This window comes from Crocodylus porosus, unplaced genomic scaffold (genome assembly GCF_001723895.1).
Source record: "Crocodylus porosus isolate Cpor-Errol unplaced genomic scaffold, CroPor_comp1, whole genome shotgun sequence".
NCBI lineage: Eukaryota > Metazoa > Chordata > Crocodylia > Crocodylidae > Crocodylus > Crocodylus porosus.
Genome location: NW_017728886.1, coordinates 144,916,221 through 144,935,863, shown reverse-complemented (window position 1 = coordinate 144,935,863; position 19,643 = coordinate 144,916,221). Strand labels below are relative to the sequence as shown.

Sequence of the window (19,643 nt, the reverse complement as noted above, 5' to 3'; positions counted from 1 at the left end):
TAGTAGACCCCCACCGTTAAGTCTCTTTCCCCTCGACTGCCTTGTACTTTAACCCAAAGCACTTTGGAGTGCCTTTCCTCTGACTCCTTGCTAATTGACGAGGATGTGTATTCCTCCTTGATATACAGTGCCATGCCCCCATCTCTCCTTCCTATCCTGTCCCTCCTGTACAGCCTATAGCCCTCAACATTCACCGCCCAGTCATGCGTTGAGTCCCACCACGTTTCAGGTACTGGGCTGCCAACATTGCGGATGAACATGTGGCCAGGAGGGGAGGAGGGAGCCAGGCTGTTTGCCCTGTGTGAGAAGGCTAGGGTTCCCACATGGCAGGGAAGAGCCCTGGCGCTGCCTGCATGGAAAGCATCCCTCAGTCTGTAACACACACCCCTCATGAAGTCTCCAGAATTGTGGCCTGTGTGGCATGTGGTCCTCATCTGCCTGGAAGTTGGACAGCCCTAATACAGATAATATTTTTCCCTCCTTAGGCTCAGGAGAAATTGGGACCAGTTGACATGCTTGTTAACTGTGCTGGAACATCAGTTACAGGAAAATTTGAAGATCTTGAAATGAATTGTTTTGAAGTAAGTTTACCATGTTCCCTTACTTCTGTCGGACAAATATTCTGAAGTCCTTGCAGACTTGTTAAAATTGTATTAGTGTTTCATGAAAACTCCTAAAATCTTTTTTATGAGGTCAGTTCTACTGTGTGAACTCTATATATAAATTGAAAAAATATTGTGTGCCTTGTAAACAAGAGACGGGCATTAGCCTGTAAAATTTCCTAGAAGATATCTTCCATATTTTGATTTAAAAAAAGAAAAACTACAGGAGAGCTGAGAAATACGGAAAAATTTTAGTAGCTTATGGTAAAGTATTTTGGGTATGAAATAAACTAAGTAGGTAAAATAATATTCTTTTCTGTTTGTCGTACATGTTTGGGTTTTATTTAGAGCTCTACAAAAGTGTTAGATAGTCTGTCACATTTTGATCTGTTGGGGATCTTGCAGAATACTTTCTCTTGGCAGCTAATCAGTTATAGTTTGTGCCTCCTTGCAGGCCAGTTAACTTGAGTTGAGCACAGTTATAGAATCATAGAAAATTAGGGTTGAAAGCGACCTCAGGAGGTCATCTAGTCCAACCCCCTGCTCAAAGCAGGACCATCCGCAGCTAGATCATCCCAGCCAAACTTTGTTTAGCCAGTCCCAAAAACAACCTGTCGCACTGGGACATTTCAGCTTGTTTCTGCATCCCAGTTGAAAGCTGCTGTCTAGTTTCTCAGGTAGGGATATTTCTGGGCACATGAAGAAAAAGGTGAGCGCCTAGAAAACTTTCAGGCCAAATAGAGCAACAACTAGTGAGGTGCTTCTAGAGTTGGGGGATCTCTGAGAGAGAGTGTGGATTGCAATTTGGGTATATTTATCTAAAGTTCTGTTTTAGGCTCCTAAATCCTTTTTTATTTGGATCTGGCCCCTAACTTGCATCTCAGCAAAAATCTCTAGCTAGAAGTTTACTTGCATGACTCAAGCATTTTGTCAATCAACAGCTCTCTAGGTGCAAAGTTTTAAAATGCAGTCAAATTTATCTCCTCCATAATTTATTTTAGGCTAACTTTAAAAAATGTTCCTATTGTCAGGGACAGAAATTCGCATCTAAAACGTATCACCTTCCCTTGCTAAGATGATTATTAATTAATTCATTCCTTTGCTCAGGTACCTGGAGTGTCGGTCACAAAATCTTGCAAGGAAGCATAAACCATTTTGCTTTTGCTTATGCATACTTTTAAGGGGTTGTGTGTGGATTGGACTCTAGTTAAGGGGACCACTAAGTTAGTTATATACTGACAAGAAGTCCTTAGCCAAGGAAATGACTGATTGTCCTAAGTCACGGGGACTGTTTCCATGTGGAGATGGAAAAACATTGATAGGCAAGATTTGGTTTCAGCTGATTGATCAAAGCATTCATTGTCTTTCAGCTGAGGGGTGCTTGTTTACATGTGAAAAGCACCTAGAATACAGTACTCAGATTAAGTTCTTTTAAGAATGTATTTCTTAAAACTGTACAGTATGTTAAGGAGTAGGATTTGGGTTCATTTAAGTCAACGTCTTTCCATTAACTTTAATTAATACTTAGTATAAAAACCTGATGTGCTTAAACTGGTTCATCAGCAGGCTTCTTGCCTTAAAGCTGTAAGTATATTGTGCAAAGTGTGGTCCATGCTGTTATTATCGACAAGAAATCTAATAGTCTGTCAACACAAGTTGAATTCTCCACACTGTAAAACCAGCAACAGCTTTCCATGGTGCCAGACAGGCAGCAGAATAGATTGCCATCTCACTTCGGTACAAGAAGGTACCATTTCAGTTTATTCTAGGCAAATACTTAAACTTGAAATCACTTGGTACATTAGCAAGCATAGAAAATGGCTATATATAGCTTACTGTCAGTCTTCCTTTCTGTGTGGAGGAAAGGTTGGACTTCTGTTTTATTTGGGAACTGTGTAGATGTGTGGGGGGCGGGGGAGGGTTGTTTTGTTTTTTTTCTTTTCCCTTTTTCAGGGAGTTAAACTGTGTTGTTCAACTTTACAAGTACTTAAGGTCAATTCCTGCAACTTGTGTTGAAGGCTTCAGACACTGACACCTGTGGTGTTCCTGCTATGCTGAATGGGTGAAGAGTTTTCCTGGTGGGATGGGGATGGGACTGTTCTCGCCTGGTGTGCTATATACTGCAGCTTTATGATGTCCTACTGTTGTGGGGTTAACAACTCATGAAAGTAGCTAGCTGAGCAGTGTATTCACTACCAAACAAATAAGTATAACACAAATGATCATGCCAGATTTTTAAGATGACCTCTATTTTTGGGTCAGTGTCACCAGTGACTCCCTGATTTTGGGACTAGGTAATATCCTGCAGTATCTACTAAAAAGGCTGTCTAAAATGTGGCTATACTACCATAGGCTAATTCTCAGCCTGGAAGTGGTGTAGCTGTGCCTGGGCTAATTGGCTCTACTCCTTAGTAGAGCTAATTACTATAACTATTTTCATGCTGCTCCGAAGTGTAGAGCTATTAGCATGCCACAGTTGTTTTTGTTTTTTGTTTTGTTTTTTTGTACTACTGTTGCTATAGTAGCTGGACAGATGTTAATTACTCCTAGCTGCTGGTTTGTTGCAACCTGCCCCCCAAAGCAATAATTTTTAAATTTTAAGTTAGCCTGTTCCTGCTCTGTTTGTCCTTATATGAGACTAGTATACTTGTTCAAGTACAGATTATAACTAGGGACCTACTTAAATCAAGGTGAGAGAGGGTTTTTCATAACCCATTCACAGCACACAGATCTAATTTCAAGGACATTTCCTGGTGGCCCCACCCCTCAGCGCTGATTGGTGGAGATGCCCTGACAGGGGGAGGAGGATTGAGGGGGTAGCTGCCATTGTCTCCTGTCCTTTGTACCGTACCACCAGCTGGTGCCTTCCCCTTGTGGCAGCGAAGACTCTGGGGAGCCAGCATTGTTGTTGTTGATTCTATGAAATCTGTTAAACTGTGAATTAAGTAGGTTGCTACCCATAACACAAAATTGTAATTGAATTATAGATTATGAAAGTTCAGGATTTTTTCTTCTGTACAGCAGAGACAGACAAAAAACTTTGCCTTACCCTGCCAGTAACTGGGTGATATCCAAAATGTAAATCATCAGACTTCTGACTCATGTTTTGAGACATGTAAAACTGTGTGTGGCTTTACTTTTATTTCCTCATTGTATGTTTGCATATAACTGAATGCTTAATAGTTCTGTATACCAGGGCTTGGCAGCTTATGACAAACAGGCCAGATCCAGCAGGTAGAGCCATAGATTTGGGAGCAGGGGGTCTCTGCTGGTACTGTATTCACAGTCAGGTGACATTCGCTCCACTAGAGAGGGGGTTTTGCTGCAAAGTGGCAGGAATGGCAGCCAGCTCCTAATGCCTGCTCTCCTTCTGCCTGAACTGGGTTATTCTGACTGCTCACCAGAAAACGTTGCCGACTCCTGCTCTACACGGTTGCAAAAAGGCTTTTTCTATATTAAAGTCAGAGTTCAGTAATTGAAAGATAGTAAACTCTTTCTTTCTGAAAAACAACATTTTGTTTCAAGGCATTTAGTATGTTTGTAATGTTAAGTGGCATTAGATAATTTATATTGAAATATTCATGCTTGAGGTAGGCATCTTGACCACAAACACTGTCCTAAGTTTTAGAATAGAAAATGGTTTTATCTTTCCTAGAGCAACTGAAAGAATTAATCACAAGTCTTTTAAGAGTTATGATTTGACAGATTTAAGTATGGATTTTGAGAAATGTCTGTTTGACAAATAGTATATAATTTGTGCAGAACTTAATGGCCGTCAACTACCTGGGTAGTGTTTACCCAAGCCGTGCAGTAATTCCTACCATGAAGGAAAGAAGGATGGGAAGGATTGTATTTGTATCATCTCAAGCTGGACAGCTGGGGCTGTTTGGTTACACAGCTTATTCTCCAACAAAGTTCGCTCTTCGAGGATTGGCTGAAGCTCTGCAAATGGAGGTATGACTCGTATATGGTGACTTAAGGAAAAACATTGCATCCCTTGCATACTTGCATATGCTATCACATACTGTATTACTAAAATGCTTCTATACAATAGAACCAACTAATAGGCCTGTGCGTAGCAGCAGTATTTGATTTGTCTTCAGATTCAGATGATTTGAAGGGATTCGGCTACCAAATCGCCTCTGAATCAAACACATAGTGGCAGGGGCATGGCAGTGGCGAGCGGGGCCCCATCCCATGCATTGCACCCGCAGGTGCCACACGCTGTCCCGGAGCTGGAGTGGCCCCAGCAGTCGCCCAGAACCCAGCAGCACTCAGCCTGAGTGGTCCCAGCTCCTGGACAGTGCATGGAGCCATGCTGCACCTATGCGATGCAACAGTTGCTACACAGGTGCTAGGCAGGGGGAACCGATCCCTCCTGCCTCATGCTGCACGGGGGTGCTCTGCCACAAGCCCCGAGAAGCTCCGATTGCTGCTGCTGGAGCCAGTGAGTGCAGGGTTTGTCCCTTTACTTACCGGCACGGAGCCTGAGTCCAGCTCCCTGTGGCAGCAAGTGGGGACTGTCCAAATCAATTCGGAGGCTTCTGATTCAATTCAGACCTTTTAATGGGTCTTTGGATTCAGAGAATCTCCTTCGAATCAAATAGGCTGTCAAAGCTTCACATAGCCCTACCAATCAAGCAAAGTGATAGTATTTAAAAATGACACATCATTTTCATTTCACAACTCTTCTGACAAATCCTAAGTATACTTCAGGACTTAAAGACACTTCAGAGTTCCATGTTTGTCAGTAATGTTTGGATAAAGTGTATATCTTAAAAGTTAAAAAAAAAATTCTAGTTGGTACTCCTGCAAATTATCAGTCAAGTTATTTTCTTTCTGTTTTATGTATCATTGCTGATAAATAATAGTGCTCTATTAGATCTTTAGTGGGATCTAATTGCTCTTTTTTATAGGTTGCCCAAATTTAACTGAATGAAATTTCAATAAAGAATTCTGATACATGGGAAGGAGTAGAATTGATTCATTCTTAGACTCAAGAAGCCCACACAGCCTGAAGTAAAATGGTGAACCCCCCCCCCCTTTTTTTTTTTTTAAGGGGCTTGTGATTATGAACAAGACAAATTTTGTTGAATTAAGAGACAGCTTTCTAATATAGTTGTTTCTAGTGCTATTTGTTTTCTAGAGCTGTATTCTCTCAAGTCTGTGAAAGGTGTCAACTTATAGTAAACCATAATGTGTCCCTTGCTTTAATTTTATAAATTACCACTGGGCCCAACCCAAACTTAAACGGATTTGAGAGTAGTGGGAAAAGCAGTCATGATAAGTATATCCTAATAGGCACCCAAGTAAAATGCATTTAAAAGTTAAACAGTTTCATCTAATTAAATTAAAAATATAATGTATTTTCCTTTTGATTTATAGATCAGTGATTCTCAACCAAAGTGTAGCAGCACCCTGGCTGCCATGAGATCTTTTCAAGGGTGCTGCAGGGTGCCATGAAATGTTATCACTGTTAGGTGTGCAAACACGACTTATACGGTAGTCCCAGAGGTTTCAAACTGGAATTCATAGTGTTACAAATGATCTCCCCTGTTGTGGACTTTGAGTTCTTTGCAACAGAAGAATTGCTCTATTATTTTTCCTGTAGTCAAAAACAAATGAAAATTAAGAGCTTTTATTTTCTGAGCAGTGTCTCGAGTCTAAGAGTGGTTCTCAACCTTGTTAAGACCTTTGTTCCCATGGTTAGGAGTACTGTAGAGATGGGGTATACTCTTTACATAGCTAGAGCATTTTTTTACATGTTTCAGGGGAGGCACTTCAATTAGAACAGCTCCAAGAGCCACTGTAATGAAAACGACAGGAGCGTCTCGTGTATCAGCATCCCCATGCTCCAAAATGGCAGCAGGGATACTACCTAAAGCTCGTTGAATGGCCTTTAGTTAAAGCGCCCCCATCACCACCTTGAAGCGTGGATGCTGATACATGACAGGCTATTTGAGCGTGGTAATTACCATGCTCCAGCAGACTCGATTAATTGAGGCTGCTCCAATGTGCTGTAAAATTACTGTGTATCGAAACAGCCTCCTGGCTTGTGTACAGGCACCCCTAGTGACTGGGGTATGCGAGGGGGATGCCTCTCTCCACTCCATCTGTCTGTCTAATGGCACCTGAAGGCTATTGGTTCAGACTTTTGAACACAAGGTTAGTCATTTGATTTCTTAGGTGGCTGATGATTATTGCTCAAGCCTAATTCTCTACTCTGAGTCCTTGAGCATCTGAAAGTTAGATAGTTCATCAAGTGGATTAGTACACAATACTTAAGAAGAATGAATATTTATGAAAGGTATATTTTTTTGTACTCTAATGTTGCTTCTGAGTTCTCATACTTTGGATGTAAGTTTTGAATCATTGAGCTTATTTGTATTGAGGTAGTTTATCATAAGTTGGTACCTTACTGTGTGTACTGTACAAACATCTAAAAAGCGAGTCCTTGCCTCGGGATTCTTTCTTCTTTCTTTCTCCCTTCCACATTGTTTTTGTTTTGGGTGTAATGTTTTCCCAGTTTTTATTTTCTTGTGATTTCTATCTTTTTTTTTTTAAACCCTTGAGATGGTAAAAGGGACTACTGAATGCCAGCAAACCTCAGAGCCTTGAATTTGTTTGTACTGACTTCTGCCACCTCTACCTTTTTACCATCTTTGCCATCAGTAAACGAATATTGCAGACTAATGTTCATTATTATCTTAATTTAAATTTGTCCTTGCTGTAGATTTTGAAATCATAGTAGGGCAGAGGGGTTCAGCTATGTTGTGAATTGCTCCTATCGTTTTTATCTTGAAATAACTCCCCTGCCCCTGGTCCCGATTCTTAATTATTAAATTATGTTGTTCCTGCACTTTGATGCTCCCTACTTTGCATTTAGCAAGAATTTTAACTATTGCATTTTGGAATTAAAGACTTTAAAGACCAGTTATATAATAAAATCAGATATTTTTTATGCTTCCTCATGAGAATTTTAGCTTTCTTCCTGAAAACACCGTCTGTAAGATTACTCGGGTATTTGCAAATTGGGGGTGCGGGGTGGGGGGGCTGTAATATCTTATCTGTACAACAGAAAGTCTTCTAAATATGTGACTACTTTACTTTAAAATGTCTTTTGTTTAAAAGTGTTTTGTTTTTGGGTTTTTTGAACAAAATACAGGTAAAGCCTTATAACATCTACATAACAGTTGCCTATCCTCCTGACACTGACACACCTGGCTTTGCAGAAGAAAGTAAAACCAAGGTAATTCTAATTCTTAAAGAATCTTATACACATCCATAAGATTTGTCACTTAATTGTATGGTTCACTATATTAACTGATATGTTTTTGAGATTAATATGCTAGAAATATTTAACATTGAGTACAGTATACTATTTAACTTTATCAAAAATTGATCAGCGCAAACACTCAGTTTGGTTCAGTGTACATTTTGAATCTTTCGAGACCTAGAGTCATAGAAAATTAGGGTTGGACGGGACCTCAGGAGGTCATCTAGTCCAACCCCCTGCTCAAAGCAGGACCATCCCCAACTATATTATCTGAGCCAAGATGTTGTTTACCTGGGTCTTAAACCTACAAGGATGGAGATTGCACAACCTCTCTGGATAATTTGTTTTATTTACTCTACTACTACCCTACTAGTGAGAGTTTATTCCTAATACCTAACCTAAATTTTCCTTGCTACAACTTGAAACCATTGCTCCTTGTTCTGTCATCTGCCACCCCTGAAAACAGTCTATCTTTATCTTCCTTTGGAGCCCTCTTCAGGTAGTTGAAGGCAGCTATTAAATCCTGTCTCAGTCTTCTCGTCTCCAAACAAATAAGACCAGTTCCCTCAGCCTCTTCTCTCAAAACATAGCCCCTGACCCCCTAAACATTTTTGTTGTCCTCTGCTGGACACTCCAGTTTGTCTACATCCTTTCTGTAGTGGGGGGCCCAAAACTGGACATGGTACTCCAGATGTGGCCTCACTGGTGCCAGATAGACAGGAAGAATCACTTTCCTCGATCTGCTGGATTACTAATGCAGCCCAGTATGCTTTTAACTTTCTTTGCAACAAGGGCACACTGGCTCATATTCAAATCATTGTCCACTGTAACCCGCAGGTCCTTTTCTGCAGAGCTGGTGCTCAGCCAGTTGGTCCCCAGGCTGCACCATTTGCCTAAGATTTGTTCCATCCCAAGTGCAGGTCTTTGTCCTTTATTGAACTTTATGAGAATTCTTATAATCCAATCCTCCTAGGTCTCTGAATCCCAGCCCTGCCCTTAAGCATATAGATTTCTAGAGTTGGCAGGGACCTGGTAGATCATCGGGTCTACTACTTCCCTGGCCGTTCTCCCCCCTACCACCACCAGCTTGGTGTCATCTGGAAACTTGCTAAGGGTGCACTCCATCCTATCTTCCAGTTTGCTGAGGAAGATAGCAAACAAAACTGGCCCCTGGACCAACCCCTGGGGCACTCCACCTGATACTGGCTACCGACTAGACAACAAACCATTGATTACTAACTTTGAGTCTGATGATCTAGCCAGTTTTTTCTATCCACCTTACAGTCCATTTATCCAACCCATATGTAGCTTGCTTACAAGAATGTTGTGGAAGATTTGCATCAAAGGTCTTGCTGAACTCAGGTGTGGCTGATCATTTTATAGTTGCCCAGTTCCTCCTCCTTCCTTTTTCCTAAAGATGAGCGCTATATTTGCCCTTTTACAGTTGTCTGGGACCTCTCCTAATCGCCATGAGCTTTCAAAAATGATGACCAGTTCTGCAATTGCATCAGCCAACTCCTTCAGCTCTCTTGGGTGCATCATGTTTGGCCCCATGACTTGTACTCATCCAACTTTTTATAAGTAGTCCCTAACCTGTTCCTTGGCCATTGTTTGGTGCTCACCTCCTCCCCAGACTGTGCTTCCAGGTGCAGTAGTCTCGGAGCTGACCTGGTGGGGAAGACTGAAGTTAAAAAGGCACTGAGTACTTCAACCTAGTGGTGGACTTTTCTCTACAAAGTCTCTTTCTACAGAGAGACACACTTCTTTTTACAAAGTGGTGCTGGAAATGTCCTGCAGAAGGATCAATATTAACAGCTAAATGCATCTAAATTTCTTTGCTGTTGGTTTAACAGCAAAATTTTTTATATATATATAACTTTTGGGGGGGGGGGGGGGGGGGGAGTTAAGTATCTTTTGATTAAAACAAACCAAATTTTTTGTTTTACCCTTAGTTACAAATGTGAACCTCTGACAACTAACTACTTTACGTGGTTATAATGGAAGGCATAATATGGCCATAGTCCAGTATTAAAATAAGCTGGAAACACTTTTGCATTAAGTGTCTGCCATACTAATGCTACACTATCACTTTCCAAAAGTGTATGGCAAATAGAGGCTTTAAAATCCCAGAAAACAATACAGGATTAATAGTTTCTCAAATAGCTGATTCGCACAGGTCACCAAACAAATTATAATTTTTTTTTTTTTTAAACGCTACAACGTGACTGGAGCTCATGTTTATATTCCGGTATGAACTGAATATTTAGAAGATGAGATCCCCCCCCCCTTTATAACAGTGTAGTGAACCAGAAACTTGATATCCAGATTGTTTAACCTTTTTTTAGAACAATTATAATGTTACATCTAAGAGCAGCATGTTACATGTGAAAGGAAATTCCATTTAGTGTTGAATTTCTTTTTGTCTTTCCTTTCTATTTATAAAGGAATCAGAAGGGATGTACAACACGATTCCTGTATAATGAGAACATTCTTGTTTATTCATTTTCTTGAGGCAGTTGGCATATATTTAATCCCAAATGCCTTTCCCAACACAAAATACTAAAAGGGGGAGACTGAGAATCTGATTTACAAAAAATGTATTTGCACAGTTTATAAATTCTAGTTGCCTCTTGTTTGGCACCTATTGTCTCTTATTTTTCCCTATTTAACAAAGTAGTAATAAACCAAATGACAAACACAAGATTAGCTTGTGTTTTAGAGGAGATTTCAGTGGAATTTATCTTATTTGGTAAACAGAGTTTCTGAAGTATTGTTAATTAGAAGAAATCTAAACAGTTAAGATTTGGTTTTATTTAAGCAAATCTTAGGAATTCTCATGTGGCTTCTTCCCTTCAAAATTAGGTCAGTATGCTATATAATCTTTGCTTACATTCTGCTTGGGGTTGTAGAGCGAACATCACAGTTCTTTTGGTTATTGTCTCTGATATAAAAACAAGGCGTGAACAGTCCTGGATATCTTAAAGTTGAAGGGAATAGTTAGAATCCCCCACCATTTCGTGTTTAATAATTTAAAAAGTATTATTTAGATGACAGTTCTCACACCATAGCTGTGATGGAGGCCTTGCATGCTAGATGCTCTATGAATGTGAGTTTGATGTTCAAACCTTGGGATGCATGTTCAAACTGATTAAACCTGATAATGAAGTATTGGAACTATTTTCATAATAAAACTTTTCCATAATGTTAGATGCTCACAGCTGTCCAAAATGTAGATTAATAGAAGTAGGGTCAGAAGGGACCTTGTAGATCTTCTAGTCTGACCCCCCTGCCCTGGGCAGGAGAGAAAACCGGGCTCAAATGACCCCAGCCAGGTAGATGTCATGCCTCCTCTTAAAGACCCCCAGGGTAGGAGTCATTACTACTTCCCTTGGAAGTTGGTTCCAGATCCTAGCTGCCCTGACTGTGAAGTAGTGCCTTCGGATGTCTAGTCTAAGCCTACTCTCTAACAATTTGTTAGACACAAGTTAAACACTTACCTCATGCTTAATATCAGAATAAAGCTTTTTGGGTTTTTATGGTGTTTGACCACAGCCCCTTTCTACATCTATGGGATAAGAAGAAGAGAGCATATTTTGGCAGGATTTAATGAAAATGGTTGGAGGCTGCAAATAGCTGTGGAAAGGCTGATTTGTAGTCTTGGATTGAGTGGCAGGTGGAATTCAGTGTTTTTGAAAGTTGTGAGTTAAAGACAACAGTCTCTGCAATGGAGAGAGGGAGAATCTATAATTGATAATTAATTGGCGTGGACATAGATATAGATCTATATATAGATATTGATATCTTTTAATTATGTATTATTATATTTATAATATACTCATCTTTTGTCCGGTATTATATCATAATTATACACTAATTTATATAATAATGTGGCTTGATATAGATAAAGCCACATTATTAAAAATTAATAATCAGTGTTGGTGATCTATATAAAAAAACAGGAAATCTTGATTTTAATTTTCTAATGTATTTGTTCTTCATTTATTTTCCTAATTAAGGTTTTTCATTGGCTGGCCAAATGTGGACTTGTAATCAAATAGCCTTGAAAATGAGACAGATTGTATTCCCTCTATTAGGTGCTTAAGTGGGCTTTGCCTATGTGGGATCATATTCCCCATTCCCTGCTCAAGTCCCTGAAAGAACAATTTATGTAAAAGTGGAATGGGTTGTCCTCCTACTCAGTTGTGTTTGTTTATTTATTTTATCTTGTTTTGGTTTTTTGGTGGGGTAGTGGGGAGGGCAGAGGGAGGTTGTGACTGCAGTTTAAGGTTAAGATGATAGCTGCTTAATTTTTTTACGTGGGCTTAAGTGCAGGTCATGGTTAGGCATCTAGGTCCACTTTGGCATCTAATAGGTGGAATAGGATTTCCCCCTACATTTGGTGCTACTATTTTTTTTTTCTTAAACCAAAAGATACACCGCATCCATGCATCTTTGAAGCTTACCATTTATTCATATTCTAAATTTATGTAGGGAAAAACAAATACTGAATGATGTTTCTTATTTGTAGATAAATGTTTACAAGTCATAAGCCACTCCTTGCAACCTGGCCACCTACTGTGGCTACAGATCTCTGCCTTCCTCCTTACCCTCAGCCACAGAAAGGCTGAAAATTTTGAGGCACTGTAGGAACTGGAAAGGAAGGGCTGGGCAGTGAGCAGATGCTATGGAGGAAATAGACTCTGACAAGCAGTCAGACATGGGGCTGCAGCAAGCTGTTGATTTTCCCAGCCTGTCACAAGTTGTATCCAGTCTCTCCACTGGCTAGATTCTGCCTGCAGGCTGTGGATTGCCAGTGCTTGGTTTACTGAGTGCCAGGATCCATTTGGACTGAGATTTAAATTTCAGAAATGCACAATAGCAACTTTCAGTTGTTTGTTTGCAACAGATCTGTTGGGTCAAAAATTATCTAAATTGTGGGGGCTCAGCCTTTTGGCCCCCTAAGCCAGATGAGTGACTTGAGGTCAGTCTGCTGGCTGGCTGGAGCCTGGGCCCCTGGAGGTCTGGCACAAACCCTGCAAGCTGGGATTGGGCACTCAATCCAGCATGCAGGGCCCAGGGCTTCTCTTGGGTCTGGAAATTTGGCTGCAGGGGAGAGGAGCCACCACAGGCCAGGGATTGAGCGCCTCTGATCTAAATAAGAGACTTGAAGTTTATATATCCCTTAAGGCATTCAAATAGAACATCAGCTGCTGCAATTTGCAATGTCATCTGATGGGGCAGTAGAGACGGCTTATATTAATTCACTTAAGCCTTCTGCAGGCAAATTTCATGTCACAACAAATAATGGTAACTTCAGTATTTTTGCTTCCTGTGTGCTGTCAGTATAAATAATACTTATTTTCTACCACAGCCTCTAGAGACCAAACTAATTTCGGAAACGTCATCTGTGTGCCAAGCAGAACAGGTGGCCAGAATTATTGTCAAAGATGCCATAGTAAGTAAATTAATTAAGATCTTTGGGAGGGGAATGGAATATGAAGGGGTTCATGAAAAGTCTGTAGAAAGGTTTAATGGGACAAATGAATATAATCTACATGGCATTTTACTCTTTTATTTTTCTAGGAATGTGAATATATATTTTTCCCATTAAACAGTAAATATTTCAGAAACAATCTTTCACTTAATTCCTTGGAGCTAGTGTGTACCTGGAGTTCCTACTCATAAAATAGCACTTAAATGATACAGCTGTGTCATGTTAGAAAAAGGTTCTGACCTGAATTATGACATGTTCTAAAAACTGAAATCCTGATGGCTTGTCATGCATCAAACATAGTAAAAGGAAATTGGCCTCATCCCATGAAGAGTTTCTTGAATCTTTTATTTATCTATTTTAGTTCAATGACTGTTCATCTGACTCTTAAGACATGTTATTCTAGTTTGTTTTGAAAACTTGAGTGCATGTTTTGTGAATGATAATGCAAAAAATACTGGCATAGTAGCCATCAGCTTTTCCAGAATCTTTGGGATCTTGTTTCTTTGTTTTTCTTTTTATGCCCCATTTGCCCACCTCTAGTTATGTTACTGCATGTGCCCCAAACTTGCATACCAAGAACTTCTATACTTGTTGCCGCACCCAGACTGTCTCCTGATTGCCACGCTTCCTGGACAGCCTGTGTTCCCAGGAGGATTTACCTCCATTTCCCCCTCCCTCCGCCTACATTCTGCCTTCCAAAAACCATCAAGTATATATTTTAGTCTTAAAAAATCTGGCAAAGTTGGAGAATTCAAGAGCTATCTTTCAAAGTATGTTTACAAGCAGAGAAAAACAACTTGAATAATTGGGATTCTGAGGTTTTCTTTCCCACATGTAAGCTTGCTTTGCTTCCAGGACAGCATCAGATTCTCCTACCTTCATTGAGTTTTGTTTTGAACACATCTGCGTGCACTTGAGCAGACATTTCTCTTTAGACTAATTGATTAGTTCACTGAATTTGAGAACGTTTTCTATAATAATCCTGTTGTTGTGCTACAGTATAGCACAGTCTCAGCAAGAACAAAATAAAATAAGCCTGTTTGTATTGATAATACTTTCTTAAAGCATAACTTGGCATAGTGCATAACTTCCTGAATTTTTTTATTTTTTTTCTTCTCCCACCCAGCAAGGGAATTTTAACAGTTCTGTTGGTTCAGATGGTTACATGCTGTCAATACTGACCAGTGGAATGTCACCAGTAACTTCCATTACTGAAGGGCTTCAGCAGGTAAGATATAGAGAGGCTGTGCGCTTTTTTTCTTTTCTTAACTGTATTTATTTACTAGGAGAGAATATAGTCTGTATTTTCTAAGTACTTTTAAACATTTTCTTCTACCTTGTCAGAATAATAGATATTTACATATAAAGACTATGTAGCACAGGGAAATACTTCCCTACCCCTCAAAGCCACAAGTTGGTACCACAGCTAAGATTAGCACTTGGATGGTTTTAAGCTCTTTTTGCTACTTACTCTCCAACCATTATATACAATGATGATGATGTCATGAGTCTCCAGTAAACTTTGTGTTCGTTTTTTTTCCATTTGTATTGCTTGCATGCCTGCAACAGCACTGTATTATATATACAAGTTATTACAAAGGGCATGTTGAATAAACTGAAAGCTGTCTTTCTCTCTGTACTTGCAGATGGTTTGCATGGGCATTTTTCGCATCGTTGGTTTGTTTTACCTAGGAAGTTTTGATAGCATAGTTCGTCGCTGCATGATACAAAGGGAAAAATCTGAAAGCACAGATAAAACTGAATAACTTTCCTTGAATCGGAAGGTCACATAATATTGGACAGCTTGCTGCTAAATTGGACTGAATTTCTCACCTGAAGACTTTAGAATAAAGGCATTTGGATATGTGATGGATGAGTTCGTGTGAAAAGCAAATAAAAGAAAACAAAAGTACAACCCCAGAAAATGCCAAACTATGCAAAAGTATAAAAGAGAACTAGATTTTAAAGATTTTTTTTTCCAGTGGTTTAAATTGCAGTAATGTTTGAGGTTTTGTTCAAGAAGAGTAGAATTTCATAGTGAGGTATTGCTGGTAATTCTGGACAAATACTTAGGTTTTCTTATTTTGGTGGTGCTTACAGGTAAGAATGAATACCATGACACACTCAACTGAAGAAGTTTTGAACTCCCCTTGCTAACTGGGTTTAATTTGTGAACAGACTTCCAAGACCACATTTTAATTTGAATGATAACTTTTTCTCATTGACAGTAAGTCTGAAGATCTGTCCGTCAATAATGGCTTCTTTTGCTATATTCATCGTGCACCATTATGATGGGTATGGGAACCTTAAATGGTGGGAATTCTTGTATGATCCAAGCCTTCTCAGTGTGGGACTAGTTAAGAGGTATGCTATACTGATGCATACTCTCTAAAGGGAGATGAAGAACCCATTTCCTACAGAGAAATGCTAGGAGATACATCAGGAAGCCAGAAAAAATTGTATAGCTTCTTAAAAATAGAAAATCAAATCATTAGTACATAAGTGTTTAAAATGGCCGTGAAAGTCATAATTGTTTGAATACTTATAATCTTCTAATTTATTCCCTTTCCTTTTGTTTTGCCAGTTTTGCTCTGGAGAAGAAGGTAGCTTCCGATGCTGCCATTGTGCACATTTTTAAAAAGACTGCAAACAATGAGCCAAATGATGATGGAATTGGTTGTAATTAAGTGTAAAAATAGCAGATACTCTTCCAGTAGCAGGAATGTAGCTTTCACAGTGTCAAAGTGGTATTCCAGGTTAATTGTTATTCCTGGATATGAATACACTTTCTTTTTTTTAAGGATGGCAAGGTCTGGTTTAAAAGTTTTCTCTCTCTCTCTCTCTCTCTCTCTCTGTTTTAGCTGTTGCTATATGTACATTGTAATGAGTCAGTTTTGTTCTACATCTGTACCAGAGGACAGTGAATACAACAGTATCTTCTAACAGTTTAAAGTTTCTAACATTGAAAATGCTTGGTTTTATAACAATGATGGTATAAAGAAGGTGCAGTGTATATACTGTTCATTTAATGGACGACTACAGTAAGTGCCTATGATGAGTCTTTTTGCAAAAGCTGCATCCTTCATATTTGTTAGCATTACTACATCTTAGATGTCAGATTTTCCATGATCAATCAGAAGTCTTAATTTAAAACTGCTATTAAAATTTGGTATTTGCACTTGACAAGAAATGGTTTTCTAACCAGATATTTGACAAAATTGCTGCTGTTTTTAATGAGAGAGAGAGCATTTGCATAATTTTAAACCCTCTTCCTAAAGAATTGTTTAATGGGATGCTATAGGATAATTTTGTATTTTGATCATTAATTGTGGAAGAACTTCAAATGTTAACAGCAAAGCTTTTCCTCCACCCAGTGTAATTGATCCATTTTTACTTCTGTTTTTTTTTTTTTTGCACTAGCACAGTTCATTTTACAAGGTTCATTTTACAACTGCATAGAAGAAAATTCATACTGGCCGGCAAAACATTTTAACCATCTCACTCTCCTTGGGATGTAGATTTAGGTTTTGTGAGATTTTTACAAAACCTAAAGTTTGGGTTCCTGCCAACTAGTGTCTCTAAATAAATATGTTTGAAGTTGTGCATGCCTCTAATCATATGATTAGTTTTGAGAATAGTAGGTGTTGTTGCATTTCTAAATAGCTGAGTTTCTTACAGCAGAATAATCTGTTCTGCGTATACATTAACTATTTTATGCTGCTTAATACAGATTGCATATTGCAAAGCATTTAGGATAACCTCTGTGATTGACGTCTCCATGGTTATTCAAAGCCAACACAGCTATGCTGTTAGGATCCTATGATCTCTCTTATTAATGTGTAGGTTTCAGATATGAATCGAATGCATGATACTGAAATGTTTTTAAGTCAATTACTGAACTAAAGAGCATGTGATTTGCATCAGAAGCATAAAGGCCAAGTTTTTTAAATAACTAGAGATCCCGAGTGCCTCAGTTTCTCAGTGCTGAACTTGACATGGTAAAGGATACTTACTTTTCTAAAGAAAGTGCTGAGAGCAAATTTTAAAGTTTCTCAAACTGGGCACCTTTGACTAACTAGTCACTTTGTAAATCTTGGATGTAGATGATGAATTATGAGGCAGAGGTGTTTTAAGAAGTAAGAGACTATTGGATGAATTTGATACTGTGATCCACTCATGCAGAGGCTTAAGCTTATATGTAACACTGCATATTCAGTAAAGCTTCTTACTGTATGGAAGTCTCTATAGATTGGATCTTCTGGCTATTGAAGTTGCTTGACCCAAGTTTAAAAAAAAAAAATGCCCTCAACATCCAAGGGTTACTACTTTTTTGCTGGTGCAAACTACTGCACTTGGTTTACTTACTAATTGACAGACTTCGCGTGTATTAGTATTATGACATTTTGTAATCGAATTCAGTAATTGGTTACAGCAGGGGTGTCAAACAGATGGCCCACAGGTGGAATTCAGCTCACAGAGCCAGGTCATCTGGTCCACAGACTTTTTGTCCCAATCCTGGCTGTGATAAGCGACCTTCCTAGTGCAGCAGCCAGCCACCCAGGCAACAGCCACTGGGAACAAGCCCAGTATTGTGGCTGGTTCCTGTCAGCAGCCAAGCACCCATGATACCAGGTTTCTTTCTGCAGTGCTGCTGGGACTCCAGTGTTGCGGCTTGTGGCCAGGCACTTGATTGTAGCTGTGGGAAGAAGCAGCAGTGCCAGACTTCCCAAGGTGCTGCTGGGGCACCTGCTTGGTTGCCAGGCATATGAGTGCAAATAGTAGCAGTGGAACACCAGCAGCACCACAGCTTGTTCCTGTGGCAGTAGCAAAGTACCTAGGATGCCAGGCTCTTTGTCCACTGGGTCCCTGATTGGCTAGAGCACGTGCCACATGTGATGTCTTGTCCTGGCCAACTAGAGTGGGCACTACATGTACTAGATCTCATGTGCAGGGCAAGGGGAATACATGGGCCTGACCCAGCCCACAGGGCTGGTCCCACACCATTCATCCAGCCTGTGGACTGGTCCCAAACTGCTCATCTGGCCTTTGGGGCCAGATGACTTTTTTATATCCCTGGGTTACAAGAATCTAAAATGTTTTAACCTAAATTTCTGTTTCTTAAGTTACTGTAACAAATAATAACCTACACATTTTTAAGGTGGGAGGGAGCTGAAAACAAGAATACTATGCAAACTTGCCCACAGGTTCTTACTTGCAGCTAAATTTAATAAAGAAACCTGCATCTAAAAACTTCAGTAGTGAAATTGATCTGTGAAGAATCAAACAAAACAACCTTTTACCACGTTTTGTCAAATGACCATAATTTAATCACTAGTGCCATAACTAGTCAACATCATATGCCTTTTCTTGATCAGTTTTCAACTTAGTTTAGGTTTGAGAGTTGAACCAAAAATGTTTCTCTTCCATTCCATGTAGCTTCTAATTACTGTTTTAAATTCAGACTTAATCATAACTTTACACAAGCTATATTCTTCTGTAGGGTGTTTATGTGCAATTTAAGTAATTTTAATATTTTACTAAAATATAATTAAACTATAAGTTTTTTGTTTTGCTGTGAAAAACTCTAGGCACTTTTAAATGGTAACATTGTATAGGATTATTTTTAAAACATTCCATCTTGTGCTTGTTCATAAGTATTTTTTGTGCTGAAACTGTAAACTAATTTTCGTATTTTGTATTTCTCAAAATAAATGGAGGACCAAGAAAGCATATCATTGTGATTGGGTTTTTTGTGTTTTCCTGTCTCTTCCCCCTCCCCTGAAGGAATGGTCACATTAACACATGGGCTGACAATGTTGTATTTTGGGGGGTGGGGTTTGAGCCTTAGACTAGAAGTAGCTGCACAGGCCTAGTAGCTTCCATGGTACATCAGCAGCAAGGGGGTTTTCACTGCATCCCGGCTGAAAACACACAGCTGGGAACTGCTTCTGCAGAACTGGTGCTTCTTCCAGCACCCCCTGCTCCCTAGCTGCAGTGTGAACCCAGGTTCCAGCTGAAGGAGCTGCACTGGGGCCAAGTTGGGCAGCTGGAAACTGCTCCCATGTTGCTGCCTCTTCTACCCCTTCCTGTCCACCTGCAAGCCCAAAGCATGCCTGCATGCACATGTGAACACACACTTGCACAGGATGGGTAGAAGTGGCAGCAACGTGGAAGTAGCTTCCAGCTGCCCAGCACGGGTACAGGCAAAGCCCTCTGGTTCCATGGCCTAGATGCAGTGGCTTTGCAGGCCACACATAGCTGATCCCTGCCT

General features: G+C 39.7%; 1 protein-coding gene across 1 annotated transcript in view; it reads left to right on the top strand.

Moving 5' to 3' along the window:
• The window catches only part of KDSR (3-ketodihydrosphingosine reductase), a 51,440-nt gene extending 32,336 nt beyond the window's left edge, over positions 1–19,104 (top strand). Inside the window, exons 5-10 of the mRNA XM_019538380.1 lie at positions 486–581; positions 4,365–4,556; positions 7,768–7,851; positions 13,250–13,333; positions 14,499–14,600; positions 15,019–19,104. Coding sequence (XP_019393925.1) covers positions 486–581; positions 4,365–4,556; positions 7,768–7,851; positions 13,250–13,333; positions 14,499–14,600; positions 15,019–15,138 — 678 coding nt within the window. The 3' untranslated portion in view covers positions 15,139–19,104. The remainder of the gene's footprint in view (positions 1–485; positions 582–4,364; positions 4,557–7,767; positions 7,852–13,249; positions 13,334–14,498; positions 14,601–15,018) is intronic.
• The last annotated feature ends 539 nt before the right edge of the window (positions 19,105–19,643 follow it).